This window comes from Paracoccidioides lutzii (genome assembly GCF_000150705.2).
Source record: "Paracoccidioides lutzii Pb01 unplaced genomic scaffold supercont2.6, whole genome shotgun sequence".
NCBI lineage: Eukaryota > Fungi > Ascomycota > Eurotiomycetes > Onygenales > Ajellomycetaceae > Paracoccidioides > Paracoccidioides lutzii.
This window is the reverse complement of record NW_015440952.1, coordinates 573968-588848: the sequence shown is the minus strand read 5'-3', so window position 1 is coordinate 588848 and position 14881 is coordinate 573968. Positions and strand designations below refer to the sequence as shown.

Below are 14881 nucleotides of genomic sequence, written 5' to 3'. Positions count from 1 at the left end.
AAACCTTCCCTTTCTGAACCAAGCCAGTATTAGCTTTTTCTCCTACAATTCCGCTATCATGTTGTCGGTGGACATCCAAGATCATAGCCAGCGTGTGTATGCTGCCGGGTGGTGTGCCTCTTAACTAACGACATGCATCAACTCCAAGACGTCACGCTTTCTCAAAGACACAGCAGCAAAGACGACATACGGCCATGGAGCAAAACTCAAGAGCACAGGATCAGGACCTACAACACATTTGGATCGTCATCGGACCCGCCGGTTGTGGCAAGACGACTGTCGGGATGGAACTAAGTAAAGAGCTACAAATGGACTATATTGAAGGTGACGATGTAAGTATACAATTATGCCTCCTCTCACAGATACCGCACGCAGATACTCTTAGAATATCAAAGTCAGATATTGGAGGCTGACAGATAACAAATGCACAGTATCATCCAAGAAACAACAAGGAGAAGATGGAGAAGGGCCAACCCCTCGATGACAACGATCGAAAGGGGTGGCTAGTATCACTGCGTGAGGCTGCCATGGAGTCTCTCCAGACATCTTCCGGTGTGGTGATGAGCTGTTCCGCTTTAAAGAAGAAGTACCGCGACATTATGCGTGGAGCAGCAGACGAACACCCAACAGTTAAAATCCACTTCATCTTCCTGGATGCTGAGGAAGAAGTGCTTCACAAGCGAGTCACAGCGCGGAAGAGTCACTTTATGCCGCCCAGTCTCGTTTGCTCACAGGTGAAAACTCTAGAAAAACCAAATAGGGACTCGGAACCGGATGTGGTAACCGTGCCGTGTGACGATAGCCGGGCTGCAGTACGGGAACGTGTCTTTGCTGCAGTAAATAAAATTATGGAGGATTATAATTGAACTTTATATTCGATGCCAGGAGAGGACGCCGGGAAGAGGTGAATTGGAATGAGATAAAAGGGGTTACGAATGGAAGCAAGATGCCGGACTATTATCATTTATTGCAAGGTTTACCGGACGGGCCCCTTCTGCCAGACAAGCCAATGTGACATATCTATGCCCACTCATATCCCCAAGGAGCTTTATATCCATCATGTACAGAGCAGCAGCTTCATAGTACAGCAATGGTTTATAATCCGTCTATATAAGGATTAGGGACGAATGACAAAGTTTCGCGGGGAGCAATTCCAACTCAAAATCAACATACACATGGACAGTATCAACCTTCAAGGGAAAAAACCAGCAGGAATATTAAATATTATCTTTTACACGCTCCGTCCTCGCTATAAGGTCTGCATCGATAGATGCTGCCACTTGCGTGAACCTACTTCCCACGTTCATTTTCTCTTTTCAGACTACCCCGTCCTAAGGCCACAATTCACTATTTACTACTTCCCCCTTCTTGTTAAACATCCGGCACCAATATATTATTCAACTGGACGCCGGAAGATGTTTTTATTTGGTGTGATTTTGTTTGATTTCTTGATTTCCCACTCGTTTGTCTCTTTGCTATTTGTTTACCGTGGCACATTTGCTCTGTCATTCATACTTTTGTACGCTCGCAAGTCCCACGTCAGTTTATTATTATTATTATTATTATTATTATTATTTTTCGATTTTGGTTTGGCGTGTTTTGGCGGGTCCAGCATATACCAGTTGCAAATTATTTTGCTAAGGGTGGATTGGAAGCGTATATTGGTGCAATATGAGACATATATATACAATTTTTCTCCCCCTGGCTTCTAGATTTAAGTCCGTATTCAGGAGCTGAGCCCTGGACCCGTGCAAAATTCAATCACTTCAATATACTTTCTATCAAATTCTGAATTTGATATAGCTAGCTCCTCAGCAGTGAATCGGTCAAGAATATAGTATAACAAGGAAATCAACTTTATTGTTATCTCCCTAAAGCACAATCTTCGCAAGATGCGCCCCAACAATCAGCAATGCCATATCTTTCTATATAAATTTAGGAAACATATATACGTTCACACGGTACAAAACACATGCCACACATGCATGTCAAAGTTGGCCTAACGTTTGCTGCACATCGGCATCACCATGGGAAGTCATTGGACAACGCAACCCCACCCCACCCCAACCCCCCCCACCAAAAAAAAGAAAAAAAGAGTAACAAAAGAGCATCCCATCCTTCCTCCAATCTAAACAGAAGAGTTCTTTCTCTATCTCTCTCTGTATGTGTATCTATCTATGGGTATACAGATATGAATATATGATGGATCCTCACCAACCGCCTATCTCAACGCCAACATCATCAACTCAGGCTCCTCCAAATAGCCCCTCACCCTGTCCGCCATTCTAGCCATCGTCGCCCCATCCACAACTCTATGATCCGCACTCCAGCTAAAATTCACCTTCTCGCCCTTAACCACGTTGCCCGCCTTGTCAAAAACAGGGACTATTTTCGCCCTCCCAATGCCAAGAATGGCTACCTCGTTCGGCACAATGACAGGACCAACATAAGTGCCTCCAATATTACCAATGTTGGACACCGTGATGGTTCCGCCATTCAGGTCTGCGGGGGTCAATTTGCCCGCACGCGCCACCTCGGTGAGACGGACGAGTTCCGTGGCAATATCGAGGATGGAGCGGGCCTGGACGTTTTTGATATTTGGCACTAGAAGACCCGTCGGCGTGTCCATGGCCACACCAATGTTGTGGCTTGAACGCATGATTAGGGCAGGCTTGTTTGGGTTGGTGGTGTCTACTCTTGCGTTTAGGAGGGGGAAGGTGTTGAGGGAGAGAGAGACAGCCTTGATGATGAAGGGGAGGTAGGAGAGTTTCTGGGGGTGGGTTGGGTGACTTGCGAGCTTCTTGCGTATGGAGGATAGGGAGGCGATGTTGAGTTCATCAGCGTAGAGGAAATGGGGAATTGAAAGCGATCGAGTCATGGTTTTGAACATCTGAGATTGAATTGGGGTCAATGGGGTAGAGGTCTCTGTTTGCGGAGTGCTAATACCCAGTGCGGCTTGTGGAGGTTGCGGTGTTGCTGACGAGGATGCCGTTACTTCTGCCGCACCAGCGTCTCGTTCCGCGACATATCGGAGGACATCTTCTTTTGTCACTCGTCCGTCTTTGCCGGTTCCGGTTACGTTTAGTATATCGACATTCAACCCTTTTAGCATGCCACGGACGGCTGGGGTTGCAAGAGTAGCGTATTTAGATTTGAGAGCTGCGGGCTGCTCAACGGGTTTTGGTGGTGCTTCTGCGGTATTCAAAGATATAGCAGAGTCTTCTTTTACCTCCTGGTTTACCTGCTGCTGCTCTAGGGGCAGGGAGGGTGTAACGGCCGGCTTAATTGCTGGCGGAGGTGTTGCATTTTCGACGGGGTATTTTGCCTCATCAACATCGATATCGCACAAAGCCTTTTAAATTTGTCAATAGAAGCTACATGGGGAGAGTTCAATAGACCATATATTCTCTTACCATCCCTGTAGGAACGGTTTCATCCGCCCGGAAGTGGAGTTTCTTAATCACCCCTTCATACCTCGACGTTATCTACAGAGACATCTGTTAGGCCGAGAGCTTCCACTGCTGCAAATGGACAGGAACACGTACATCATCGACCGCTTTGTCGGACTGGTACTGGCATAACGGCTTCCATTCCTCGATTTTGGCCCCCTCCTGGACGTACCATTGTATGATCTGGATCTCGGTGATTCCTGTTCAAGGCGCGTTGGTTAGCACACGGTGGTTACGCCAGACTGAGGATGCACTGGCCTTATCTCTAAAATGGGGCCATACCTTCACCAACATCTTTCAGGACCTGAGACCTGATCGCCGACGATGCAGGGGAGCCATGGAAAAATCTTCGGCGGGGAGAAGAGATGGGGTAAATACGGGCAGCAGCGGGCAGCACACGGGAAGCAGAGCAGATTGGAAGCAGAGCCTGGGTTAAAGACCCTCTGCAGCGTAGAGCCATCATATCTCAGATTGAATACAGGATGCTCACAACGAAGTGCAATTGAGAGCAACATCAGCCTCTTAAATCGATTCCATCGAAACATTCGGCCTTCGTTTACATCGCCAGGTCAACCGATGGTAGCCGGCATAGTGGTCATGTGACCTTGCTGATTGTCCCATGGAACTTGACCCATAGTTAATACAACTTAAATAAATTGTATGGGGCTATCCTATGGCGATGCATTGCAACCGAGATTACGCTATCACAGAGGCATTCATTGCAATCTATTGTGTGTGCTCTGAAAACACGCGAGATGGCTGCTTTCCTGACAGACCATTTGTCAAATGCATGGAAGAGTAGAAATTTATATACATATTTATGCTGGAAACATATTTTACATACAGAGAGCCATCAATGCTCTTAGGCATATATACGCCTGTGGGCTACCTGCCAACTCTTATATGAAACTGGCAGGGACTTCTGCGCCTCCATTCATCAATGCGTGCAAATGCATCTTGTGGACATAAATCCTCCAAATATTTCCCAAGGCAGCGTTCGTAGTCTCTTTAAGCGAAAGGGGCACGTCGTAGCTGGATCAAAACCTCCAACAGAAAGGGGGGTTCTTCATCATCATTTTTGATTCTGCTTTTCTCGCCAGTGATTCAATGTCTCTTCCCAGCTTTCATATGAAACTTCACACCGCTCCTTAACCAAACCCCAAGTCCTCGTTCGAATAATATTTTCCACTCCCCTCTCATTCCTTAGCAACATCGCCAGGGACTCAGTCCTTGCTTCGCGCGGAAAAAATCTAGCCGAATAAGGATCTAATCGCTCATCAACCACTCTTTCTCTATCCTTTGCCGATTCCACTTCGCGCAGCAGGAGATCTGGATCGTTCGGGTCGGGACTCGTTGCCACCCCAGTACAATAATTCAACACGTCAGACCGGGCCTGCCATGATGGGAGGAGGACATTATCCAGAAACGAGTGACATTTCTCTGGTTCAATTTGCCCTCTGCTTGGATAATCTGTTTGTCGAGCCGTTGTCATAGACGGGTCAAAGCCCTTTTCTGCCGGTGTAATGAGCGCATTCAGATTCTGAGTGATGGAGTCGTCTACACTGGAACGGGAGATGCGGAGGAAGTCTAGTGTGGCGCAGGGGGAAAGAAACTAGTTAGACGTCTGCCGTAGTTATAAAGGCTATGTTGGACATGGGAGGAAGGGGGTACCTCTGAGAGCTCTCTTGTCAAAGCAGAATTGTGGAGTCAGAGTTAGCTGAGAGGAGGGTTTGGACATTTCCCTTTTGGCCGGCAGGGCCGGTTGGTTGTTTGAGCGGGACGGAGTAGCCCAAAACCAGCCCAGCATGAAATTGTTTGGACAGCTAGACTTTGCGGGAAAAATTATCTTGGTGAATGGTAGTATGGATGAATGCAGGGATAATTTTATACCATTGGTATTATTATCGATGTTTATGGGTTCCAAAATACCCCGAGAATGTTATTATAAACTCCGGAAGCAATGATGAAATCATGAAACAAAATGGGTATGTGTTAGATCGAGGTGTCCGTAAGCTGAAATCGAAATCAATAGAAGTACGATCGACATGGGATGTTCTGCAGGGCAAAGTTGCAAGATGCAATGCAACATTCAATCAGAGAAGAATCGCCAACCGAATTCTCTGCATTTATGTCAGGTCACATGACAGCGTATTTGGCTTTGGTCTCACGGGTGGAATCGCACGTTTCACATCGAAGACTGCCAAAATAAACCCTTCTGTAACATCCACATCAAAAGCTCAAATTCAGCAGCAAAATGGCTTCAAGATCCAAGATATCGGAGTTCTTTTGCCATTCTGGATAATCCAGGCAGCAATTGATTCTATGGACTGTCTATCGATGACTAATCGCCCAAATTCTGGCTAGTTAGCTAGTTACTAACTTACTCCTCATTCAACGGAACCCTCTCTGATAGTACGGCCTGCCATTCACGGATGATTGCGTTTCCTTGAACAACACTCTTTTTCCCCTGCAGGGTGAATTGGATCTCTTTGGCCTTATTTGAGAGAGAATCGCCCCCATTTCTCCCGTTTTTTTCTACTTCCCCGAGGCATTTAATCTGATTTTATGCCCTGTCAAGGCATACATCGGTTTTGATCTAAACATATATCGTAAAGTCGATAAACTGCTCACTACTAGAGCCTCGAACTTCCTTAAACCCGTCCATACGACGTCACTATTTCCATCATGCCCGAGCTAGCTGAGGTTGCACGGGTCGTCCACTACATTCGCAAATATCTCGTGGGTAAAACCATCACCAAAGTTCATGTCCAAGATGACCCTATCGTCTTTGGTAAGGTGGGAACAACAGCTGCGGAGTTCCAAAAGCACATGGAAGGAAAATCGATAGTGGATACGGGACAACAGGGGAAATATTTCTGGATGATCATGTCTTCCCCGCCTCATCCCGTTATGCATTTTGGTATGACTGGATGGCTGAAGTTGAAAAATGTCCATACATATTACTATAGAGCCCCAGCATCCGACAAAGGGAACGACAGAGGGGAGGAACCGTGGCCGTCAAAATTCTGGAAATTTATGCTTGAGCTTGATGATGAACCGAAGACTGAGGCTGCGTTTGTGGACGCGAGACGTCTTGGTCGTGTGCGATTGGTCGATTGTCCTGGTGCTGATATTAGGAAATATAGTCCTCTCAAGGAGAATGGACCAGACCCCATTGTGGATAAGGATATCGTGACCTTGGATTGGCTGAGAAAAAAAGTTTTGAGCAAAAGAGTGCCTATTAAGGCGCTCCTGCTTGACCAAACCAATATCAGTGGAATTGGGAATTGGATGGGGTTAGTTTTCTTCGATTTGAAACGATTTGCCTGTGGAGAATCCTTGCTAACAAAGGGGCATCTGCAATAATTAGAGACGAATTGTTATACCATGCAAAAATTCATCCAGAACAATACAGCAATACCCTCCAGGAAAGCCAGATCGAACAGCTCTACTCCGCGATCAACTATGTGTGCTCGACATCGGTTGGTCTCTTGGGAAATTCGGAGGAGTTCCCGTCCAATTGGTTATTCAGCCACCGGTGGAGCAAGGGTAAAACAAACCATTCACATAAACTTCCCAATGGTGAAAAGATTGTTTTTATTACAGTTGGCGGTCGCACCAGTGCTATAGTACCAGCTATCCAGAAAAAGACAGGGCCCGTTGCGGGAGATGTGGAAGATGAGGCCATGGATGACAACAATGAGCCCCCCAAAAAGAAGAGAGGAATTGTTTCAAAGGAGAGTAAATATGTGGAAAATGGTGAAACTCATACTCCCGCGAAGAAACCTGCGATGAAGAAGCCAAAAGATGAACCAAAAATAAAGGAGTCTAAGAGTAAGAAACAGACGGACGCTGCCCAAACGGAAGAGAACAAAACCCCAAAGAACCGTAGATCCACAAGGTCAAGAAAGTAGATAGGTTGAATTCCGTTTTATTTTTGGTATCAAATTAAGCACATCGGGAGGCACTGGCTGGCATTTTTGCGAGCCGAGACAAAACCTTGGATTCAACTTGGTTATGCTCGTTTATAAATCTCCGCCATGATTTGGACGTTCAATATTCATGGAGATTTCACATTCCCCAGGTTTCATATCCACATCGTCTGGCCCCATAAAAGACCCCACTCGATAAAGGGTTGCGCAAACAATCCATCAGTGTGAAATTCAAGGGTATCCATTTTACCATTCTACCAAACTTAGACCATAACTCCGTTTAGTCTTCGATAAAACACGCCAAAATTTCCATCCCCATCCTCTCCCTCGCCCCGATCATCCATAACGGCGAATATGACACTTTCCCACCACCCACCACTGAATTCGCGCTCCAGAAAGACTTCAGCCCAGCAATCCGCCACCTCCTCTTTTGGATTCGCAAACGCCCCGCAACCCAGCGCACCCAGCACCAATCTCCGATGTTGATTAACCGCGGCAGTCCGCAGAACCACCCGGATTTTCTCCTTCATAATTTCCCGATCAGCAGGATCCTTATAGACCTCCCTAGCCCCCAGCCCTGGCACCTCCCTATTCTCAACTTCTGGCAAACAGAGGGCCGCCACGCTAACCACGCTAACCACAGGCAGCTTGTCCGGCCGGGACAAATCTAACAGTTTATGTTCACCTTTATCCATATTTTCCCGAATCACTACCACAGTGGGTGAGTATATCGCGCCCATCTCTGGAATCGGATAGTAACGCAGCTTCAACGTGAAGCTGAGACTGCTCCTATAACAAAGAGCTTCTTCTTGAGCTAGAGCCCCGTGCTTCCAGCCGCCGCCTGCGTTGTATGCATTGGCCATGTTCAGGACGCAGACAGGCTTCTTGTCCTGGATGGTAATGTATTTTGCGCAATTTGCTAGGCCAATGGCGGTGTCGAAGGTATCCGCATCGTGAAGGCGGATTGCAGTGGGAGGGAGGTTCGGGCAGAAGCGCCGCCCGAGGTGGGGCGGGTTTGGAGGTGCGTACAGGTATCCTTTTGGGGGAGCGTGGGGGGCTGTAGCGAGAATATTGGGAAGCAAAGTCGTGGTTTCTGCAGCTATGCTGGAGAGGCTTTTGCGAGAAGCTTGGATTGCACGTTTGCGATACAGATCGTCCTCGTAGCTAGAATCTGTGATTGTAGTGCTATATGATTCCTGTGACTGCAATACGGTTGGGGTAAGTTGTATATCGTCCATTGTGTCTTGAGAATCATTCTGTAATGAGCTAGCTGTCATATTGTCATTTTGGGGGCGTCGGCGTCGGACAAAATATGGGGAGCGGGAGTCGCCGAGACCCTGTCCCCCCTCCGGATGGAGGTTGAGCACGGTTTGCACCAGCTTTTTTCTGGGAGGGTCAGACATTCCTTGGAACTTGATCCGACAAGTGTATAAGATTCAATAGACCAAGCAGCATTCTGCACTCCAATAACTCCTCCCTGAACAGGAGACACATGCCCGTTATTTAGACCATGCTCTCAGCCACACTGCGGGGAGCAGCCCCTTAAGGCGGGGCGGGGGGGGGGGTTGAAATTAATAACAAGCCATTGCTGTAAAATGGTGTAATGTGACGAGAATACTGCCGGCAGAAAAATAAGCTTATCGACAGCGGTGAGGCCTTATCGGGCTTAGGGTGGAATATAATTGCAGTCAACTAAGTTAACTAGTTATCCAATGCTGATTACTAAGCGCCTTCCGGACAAGCGAAGGGCAGGATCTAAATAAAACCTTCAAGAGTTGTCAATATTTTGCTCTCAAACGTACGGTGTAGATTTTACTTATCATGCTTGGTTTCCTTGGTGTTATTTCTGGCTGGTGCATACAGCAGTGTTGTTGTTCAATCAAGTGGGATATTGCTGGTTGGAGCCTTGCGCATCCATCTAAGTTCGCCCCTCTAGTGCTCCACCATGAGCGCGATTCTGTCCTCCGATGATTTGAATGATTTTATATCCCCTGGTGTTGCCTGTATAAAGCCCGTGGAGACATTACCAGAGGAAGATAGTAAAAAGCAAGAGGTATGAATCCTATTCTCCCTTGTCTTCAGCAGCAATAAAACCCTTCTTTTTTTTTTTTTTTACTAACACTCTCTTGGTGGCAACAGAATGCATATGAGGTGACGACAGAGGACAAGATCCAAGCTGGAAAACCTCCTGCTGCTCAAATTTCCTTAACAGATTGTTTGGCATGTTCAGGATGCGTCACCTCAGCGGAAGCAGTTTTGGTATCTCTCCAGTCGCACGCCGAAGTGCTCAAAACCTTGGACTCGTGTCCTGAATTTCAGATCCACAATCAAAAGAAATGCGGCTCTGAAAGTTCAAGGCCCGATGTTCCTTGCTCTGCTGAGGGGCAAAAATGCTCAGCAGATGGCAGGAAGATATTTATTGCAAGTGTCAGTCCACAGGTTAGAGCTAGTTTGGCGGCAACCTTTGGCATATCCGAACGCAAAGCTGGATACCTGATTGAACAGTTTCTGAGTGGTCCTCAGGGATTAAGAGCTGGTGGCGCTCATGGCAGCGGCTTCACTTGGGTTGTTGATACAAATGTGATGCGAAATGTTTGCCTGGAACTGAGTGTCACTGAGGTTAAAGAATCCTTGGAGATCCCGGGGAATACAATCAGCGGGGAAGAGTTTCCAGTCCCAAAACGACCAATACTGTCATCTATTTGTCCGGGATGGATTTGTTACGCCGAAAAGACTCACCCACACGTCCTACCTCACATGTCCCGCATTAAGTCCCCCCAGGCTCTCACGGGCACTTTGTTGAAAAGTGTATTGAGAAAAGCATTAAACATTTCGCCGTGCCATATTTGGCATTTAGCCATCATGCCATGTTTTGATAAAAAGCTAGAGGCTAGCCGACAGGAATTAACGAATGCGTCATGGCAAGGGCTATCATGGACTGAATCTCATACCCCTGTCCGAGATGTTGACTGCGTTATCACCTCCCGCGAGCTTCTCATGCTGGCGACTTCCCGAAATATATCCCTCTTAAACCTCCCTATGAAACCATTACCTCCGTCTTCCATCACCCCATTCCCAGATACGTACCTTGAACCTTTCCTCTTTCCAAAATCCCTGCCACATGTCCAATCCCCGGCGGCGGGTCCGTCAGGCGGCTACCTCTACCACATTCTCACGACCTACCAACGTCGCAATCCAGGAAGCCATATCCAAACACAACGTGGTCGAAATTCTGATGTGATCGAATACGCCCTAACTTCCAACTCAGGCGACACAATTATAAAAGCTGCCCGCTACTATGGCTTTCGGAATATCCAAAATTTAGTCCGAAAACTAAAGCCCCCGCGAACGTCGCGGCTACCCGGCGCCAAGCCTATAATAGCTCGAAGGGCAGCCGGGGCTGGATCTGTAGCTGGCAACGCATCAGTCACAGATTGCTCTTATATCGAAGTAATGGCTTGCCCAGGTGGATGCACGAATGGGGGCGGTCAAGTCCGCGTCGAGGATGCGCGGGAAATAAATCCACCAAAGTTAGAGGAGCAGCCGTCCACACAAGCACCCGTCGACTCTGCGCAGCTACAGCAATCTACTTCAAAGCCAACCCCACACGAACAACGAGCCTGGCTAGCACGGGTCGACGAAGCATATTTTTCGGCCGATTCCGATTCCGACTCGGACTCCGTAGCGGGTCATTATACTACCACCCTGCTCAACGGTGATAGCGGTCATAGAGATATCGATGCTATTCTTTCCCATTGGTCCAAGAGTACCAACATCCCCCTTGAGAACCTAGTTTATACCACATTCAGGAAAGTTGAGAGCGACGTGGGCAAGGATAAGGGTAAGGATGCAACGAAGGTGGGAGACACGGCCCGTGTTGCGGAACTTGCAGGCAAGATCGGTGGGGGTTGGTAGGCGCGTATCCATACGATTTCCTTGTACATACATACACTGGAACAGGCAAATGCTCGTCTCATTTTATGGCATTTAAGCTTGGCACAGCTTCTTCTGGTCATGAAGAACCAGCTTATACGTAGGGAACATGGCATATCTATATTTATTACTACTATTATGCAGTTGGTAAATCTCTCCTATTGAATGGGATGAGTCGAGATCTTCAGATCTAAATTGCTTTATGGAACTATTAATCAGATATGTATTCCATCACAACAACTGTAAAAATAACCAGTCACATAAGGTTTGAGGATAAAGCTTGCGATTGTGAAGGCTTCTAATGGAAGTATGTGAGTGTTTCTGAACTTGGGATCAAATGAAGAATAATAAAGAAAACGACAAACTTCAGCTACTCCTGGTTTTATAGTGGTTTTTACATTACCGGGATTGGGATTCTAGAGAATTGATTCAAACCGATGAATAATAGAACTTCAATTTGATATTTCTATTGCATCAAAATGAACGAGTGAAGTGCAACATTTTGACTGTCGTTGCGGACCAAAAGGCATAATTAATCCTAAGGGGTTGGGGATTTACAAATAGTGAAGCCAAATGAACGTTGAAAGCGAGGGAAGGATTTCAATTTACAATGAAACAGAACCAGTGCAAAAAATGGAAGCACAAAACCCACCAAAACAACCCGAAGTGTCACTCTATCCAAAATGAACGTTGGTAATGTAAAAAGACCGAGAGTTAAAATAGAACTCTTGAGAAATCAATCTGTGAATGAAAATCGAGAGTCTTGCCACCAGTGTTGTTTACCCTCGGGTTGGAATCGAATCGCATCCACCGCATTGCAAGAATCGTGAAAGTTAGGTACATCACGACGAAAAGCATGATTTGTCACTTGGGTCCAGAGAAGAATGGAAGTATTTTTGTCAACTGCGTATATATCCTCGAAAGTCGGTCCCTAAGCTATGGCTGCGGCGAATTGGCGGTATTGTCTCCATCCATAAGGACACTTCCATCCTGTCCGCAGCGACAAACAGGTCTACACAAACAACGAGGTCGGCAACTGCAGGTGTGATGGGTATATTTTGGTGCCTCTGAGCTTAATTTCTGACCCTTCTCATAAAATGACCTGAGCTGTGGTTGTAGCGAATTGGCAGTATTGTCTCCATTCTTAAGGACGCTTGCATCCTGTCCGCAGCGACAAACGGGCCTACACAAACAACGAGGTCGACAACTGCAGGTGTGATGGGTATATTTTGGAGCCACTGAGCTTAATTTCTGACCCTTCTTATAAAATGATGGATATCCGGGGTTGGCCGAGGCTGAAGAAACATGTGCAGATTTCGACGCTCCAAAAAGCGGTCTAGTGGAGTGTGAATAACCACTTTGAGAGGATTGGGAAGAGACTAGTGATTGGGGACCTTTACATGATGGGCACGATGGGCGGGTTGGTGGCCCTACGAGATTATTGAGCTTAGGCCGCTTTGACCGCTCACCCTGACACTGAGAATGACACTGGTACTTTGTGGAGCTCTTGGATGCGTCGATATGATGATGGCTACAGTCAACGGAACAATCTGTCTTATTTTGATACCGATCGTCCGTATCTTGCCTTGATCGTTTTTTAGAAGCTGCTTTGTTTGAAGTCTCCGTTGGAAGTGAGGTAGGGTATAGGCCTCCAAATTCGGCAGTGCTCAAAGCCGGGTCCTCTGGAAGTCCATATACTGGCATGGTAAAGTAGGCACTGTTAGTAGTTCCGCGGTTCGTCGTGGCCGAATCACCCTGTGTATTGATGCCGTTTGGAGCTAATCATTGCCATCAAGCGTCAGTAAATCTCTCTTTGCAAGGCGTCATTTGCATGCTAACTAACCTTCACTGTCACCATACAAAGCAGATCCCCAATGCTGGCCAAGGTTCTCACATGCTGTCGTGGTGTCGTCCTCGCCATTCTTGTTCTCGTCCTTATTAACTGCTGGCTGACCTGTATCCACACGGTCTATCATATGTCCCCGGAATGGAATTCGGTGGTCACGAGGTGGGTCGGGGCTGTCGCCACCACCTGGAAGGGATGCAACTTGAAGTATACCTTCTGGATTCTGATTCAAGCGGCGGGGTGGCTTGTTGTAGAATTTATGAATAACGCCAGCTACTGACCTAATATCTCCGTAATTTCCACCTCGGGAAAGGTAAGTCGAGACTAAATCTGCCAAATCCTGCGACTGCTGGGTGTGCAATTCAATCATTTGCAGCAATTGGTGAAACTCCTCCATCTCAGTCGAATTTGCGTTTGGAGCTGAACCGAACCCAACGGTATATGAATCAGTTTGGCTTTGATCTTGCAGCAAGTTGTAAGGGTTCTCAATTGCAGCATATTGTCCAGCAGTTGTCATAATGCGGGCATTGTTAACACTATTTCCTTGCTGTAAATTCTCAGAAGGCGCAGCTTGCTTCTTGGATCGGTCAGCCATTGAATATGACGATCCGCTTTTACTACTGGTCGTGTCTAAGCCAAAGGGATTAGGCAGACCGTTAAGCAACCGAGATTCGTCAGAAATTGTGGTAGACGAAGCCAACGTCTTCCCTAGCGAAAAAGGAGACTTCTCAAAATCGAAAGTACCATTAACAATTTCAGAGAAGGCTTTTTCTCTGGTGTTTGGCGTAATCATTTGTGGTATTGTGGTAGGTTGGACTAGAAGTCCCTCGTGAGGAGGGTATGGCTCGCAGGACGCAAAGTTACCTTGGTCACCACTACCAGCAGAACTGGGATAACGGGGAAATCCACGCCTCCCTCCGTTTAAATAATCCCAGTAGGGTAAGTGACTTGCTGGATAGAGAGCTTTGTACTTCCGTTCGGAAGGCCTTGGGAACCTTCGAAAGTTGTGCTGCCGATGATACCGTTGCGGATGATTATAACGTCCTGCCGGCCTACGCCAATGTAGCGGTCCATCGTGCGAATCTTTTCGGTCACGATCAACGGGCCGATGGGCATCTGTCGCTGAGGGAAAGACAGGTATCCGAGAAGACATTATGGATAATGGGTTCCCTTTGGGAATAAGAGAGTGCTTTGTGGTAAATGGAACTGAACAGAAAATATTGATTCAAACTTGTAGTGGATTGCCCGCACGTACACAGAAAAATTAAACCGGAATAAAGGAGGGGACTGATATTCAATAAACACGGAATAATATTGAGATAGTAAGTTTGGACTAGACGTCTCTGGTTGAGCAGCACGGCGTGTTATCTCAACAATGTATATAAAGATATAAAACTTCAAAGAAAGTTGCGGACAGATAAATACGCCACAATAACAAACACGACGCAAAAATCTCAAGGAAAGAGAGTAGCCAAGTCTGGCGTGCCGTGGCAGGCTCATTCGATTTGCCAATTCCAAATGCCCTGAGGAAGGAGAAATGCCCTGGAAAGGGGCTCAGAGGACGCAGCCTCAAGAAGCAAGTTTGAAGACAAGGACAAACGCATCATAGCCCACTGCAGCCCACTGATCATAGCAAGATCCCAGCTGGTGTAAAGCTTGCATTCGTTCATGTCCTTGCAAAGAGTTGAAGTTGAGCAGCGCTGCAGTGATCTGAGTGCCGT

The 14881-nt window shown here is 46.9% G+C and overlaps 7 protein-coding genes across 7 annotated transcripts; 3 read left to right on the top strand and 4 right to left on the bottom strand.

The window, feature by feature from the left end:
• Positions 1-194: 194 nt before the first annotated feature.
• On the top strand, positions 195-866 carry PAAG_02770 (thermoresistant gluconokinase; the record flags this gene model as incomplete). The annotated part of the gene is made up of 2 exons (XM_002795248.2): positions 195-332; positions 432-866. 2 exons carry the CDS (start codon positions 195-197, stop codon positions 864-866), a joined length of 573 nt encoding a protein of 190 aa, XP_002795294.1.
• A 1355-nt stretch (positions 867-2221) lies between these two features.
• Positions 2222-3912, bottom strand: PAAG_02769 (pyruvate dehydrogenase protein X component; the record flags this gene model as incomplete). Its single annotated transcript, XM_002795247.2, has 4 exons — positions 2222-3352; positions 3414-3485; positions 3546-3649; positions 3732-3912. 4 exons carry the CDS (start codon positions 3910-3912, stop codon positions 2222-2224), a joined length of 1488 nt encoding a protein of 495 aa, XP_002795293.1.
• Positions 3913-4521: 609 nt separating this feature from the next.
• On the bottom strand, positions 4522-5256 carry PAAG_02768 (hypothetical protein; the record flags this gene model as incomplete). Its single annotated transcript, XM_002795246.2, has 2 exons — positions 4522-5036; positions 5121-5256. The coding sequence occupies 2 exons, from the start codon at positions 5254-5256 to the stop codon at positions 4522-4524; spliced, it is 651 nt and encodes a 216-aa protein (XP_002795292.1).
• Positions 5257-6134: 878 nt separating this feature from the next.
• On the top strand, positions 6135-7363 carry PAAG_02767 (ATFPG-1/ATFPG-2/ATMMH-1/ATMMH-2/FPG-1/FPG-2-like protein; the record flags this gene model as incomplete). Its single annotated transcript, XM_015844742.1, has 2 exons — positions 6135-6745; positions 6820-7363. 2 exons carry the CDS (start codon positions 6135-6137, stop codon positions 7361-7363), a joined length of 1155 nt encoding a protein of 384 aa, XP_015701820.1.
• A 281-nt stretch (positions 7364-7644) lies between these two features.
• On the bottom strand, positions 7645-8784 carry PAAG_02766 (hypothetical protein; the record flags this gene model as incomplete). Its single annotated transcript, XM_002795244.2, has 1 exon — positions 7645-8784. One exon carries the CDS (start codon positions 8782-8784, stop codon positions 7645-7647), a length of 1140 nt encoding a protein of 379 aa, XP_002795290.2.
• Positions 8785-9326: 542 nt separating this feature from the next.
• On the top strand, positions 9327-11296 carry PAAG_02765 (iron-sulfur cluster assembly associated protein Nar1; the record flags this gene model as incomplete). Its single annotated transcript, XM_002795243.2, has 2 exons — positions 9327-9434; positions 9521-11296. 2 exons carry the CDS (start codon positions 9327-9329, stop codon positions 11294-11296), a joined length of 1884 nt encoding a protein of 627 aa, XP_002795289.1.
• Positions 11297-12250: 954 nt separating this feature from the next.
• PAAG_02764 (hypothetical protein) lies at positions 12251-14313 on the bottom strand (the record flags this gene model as incomplete). Its single annotated transcript, XM_015844741.1, has 2 exons — positions 12251-13092; positions 13158-14313. 2 exons carry the CDS (start codon positions 14311-14313, stop codon positions 12251-12253), a joined length of 1998 nt encoding a protein of 665 aa, XP_015701819.1.
• Between the last annotated feature and the right edge of the window lie 568 nt (positions 14314-14881).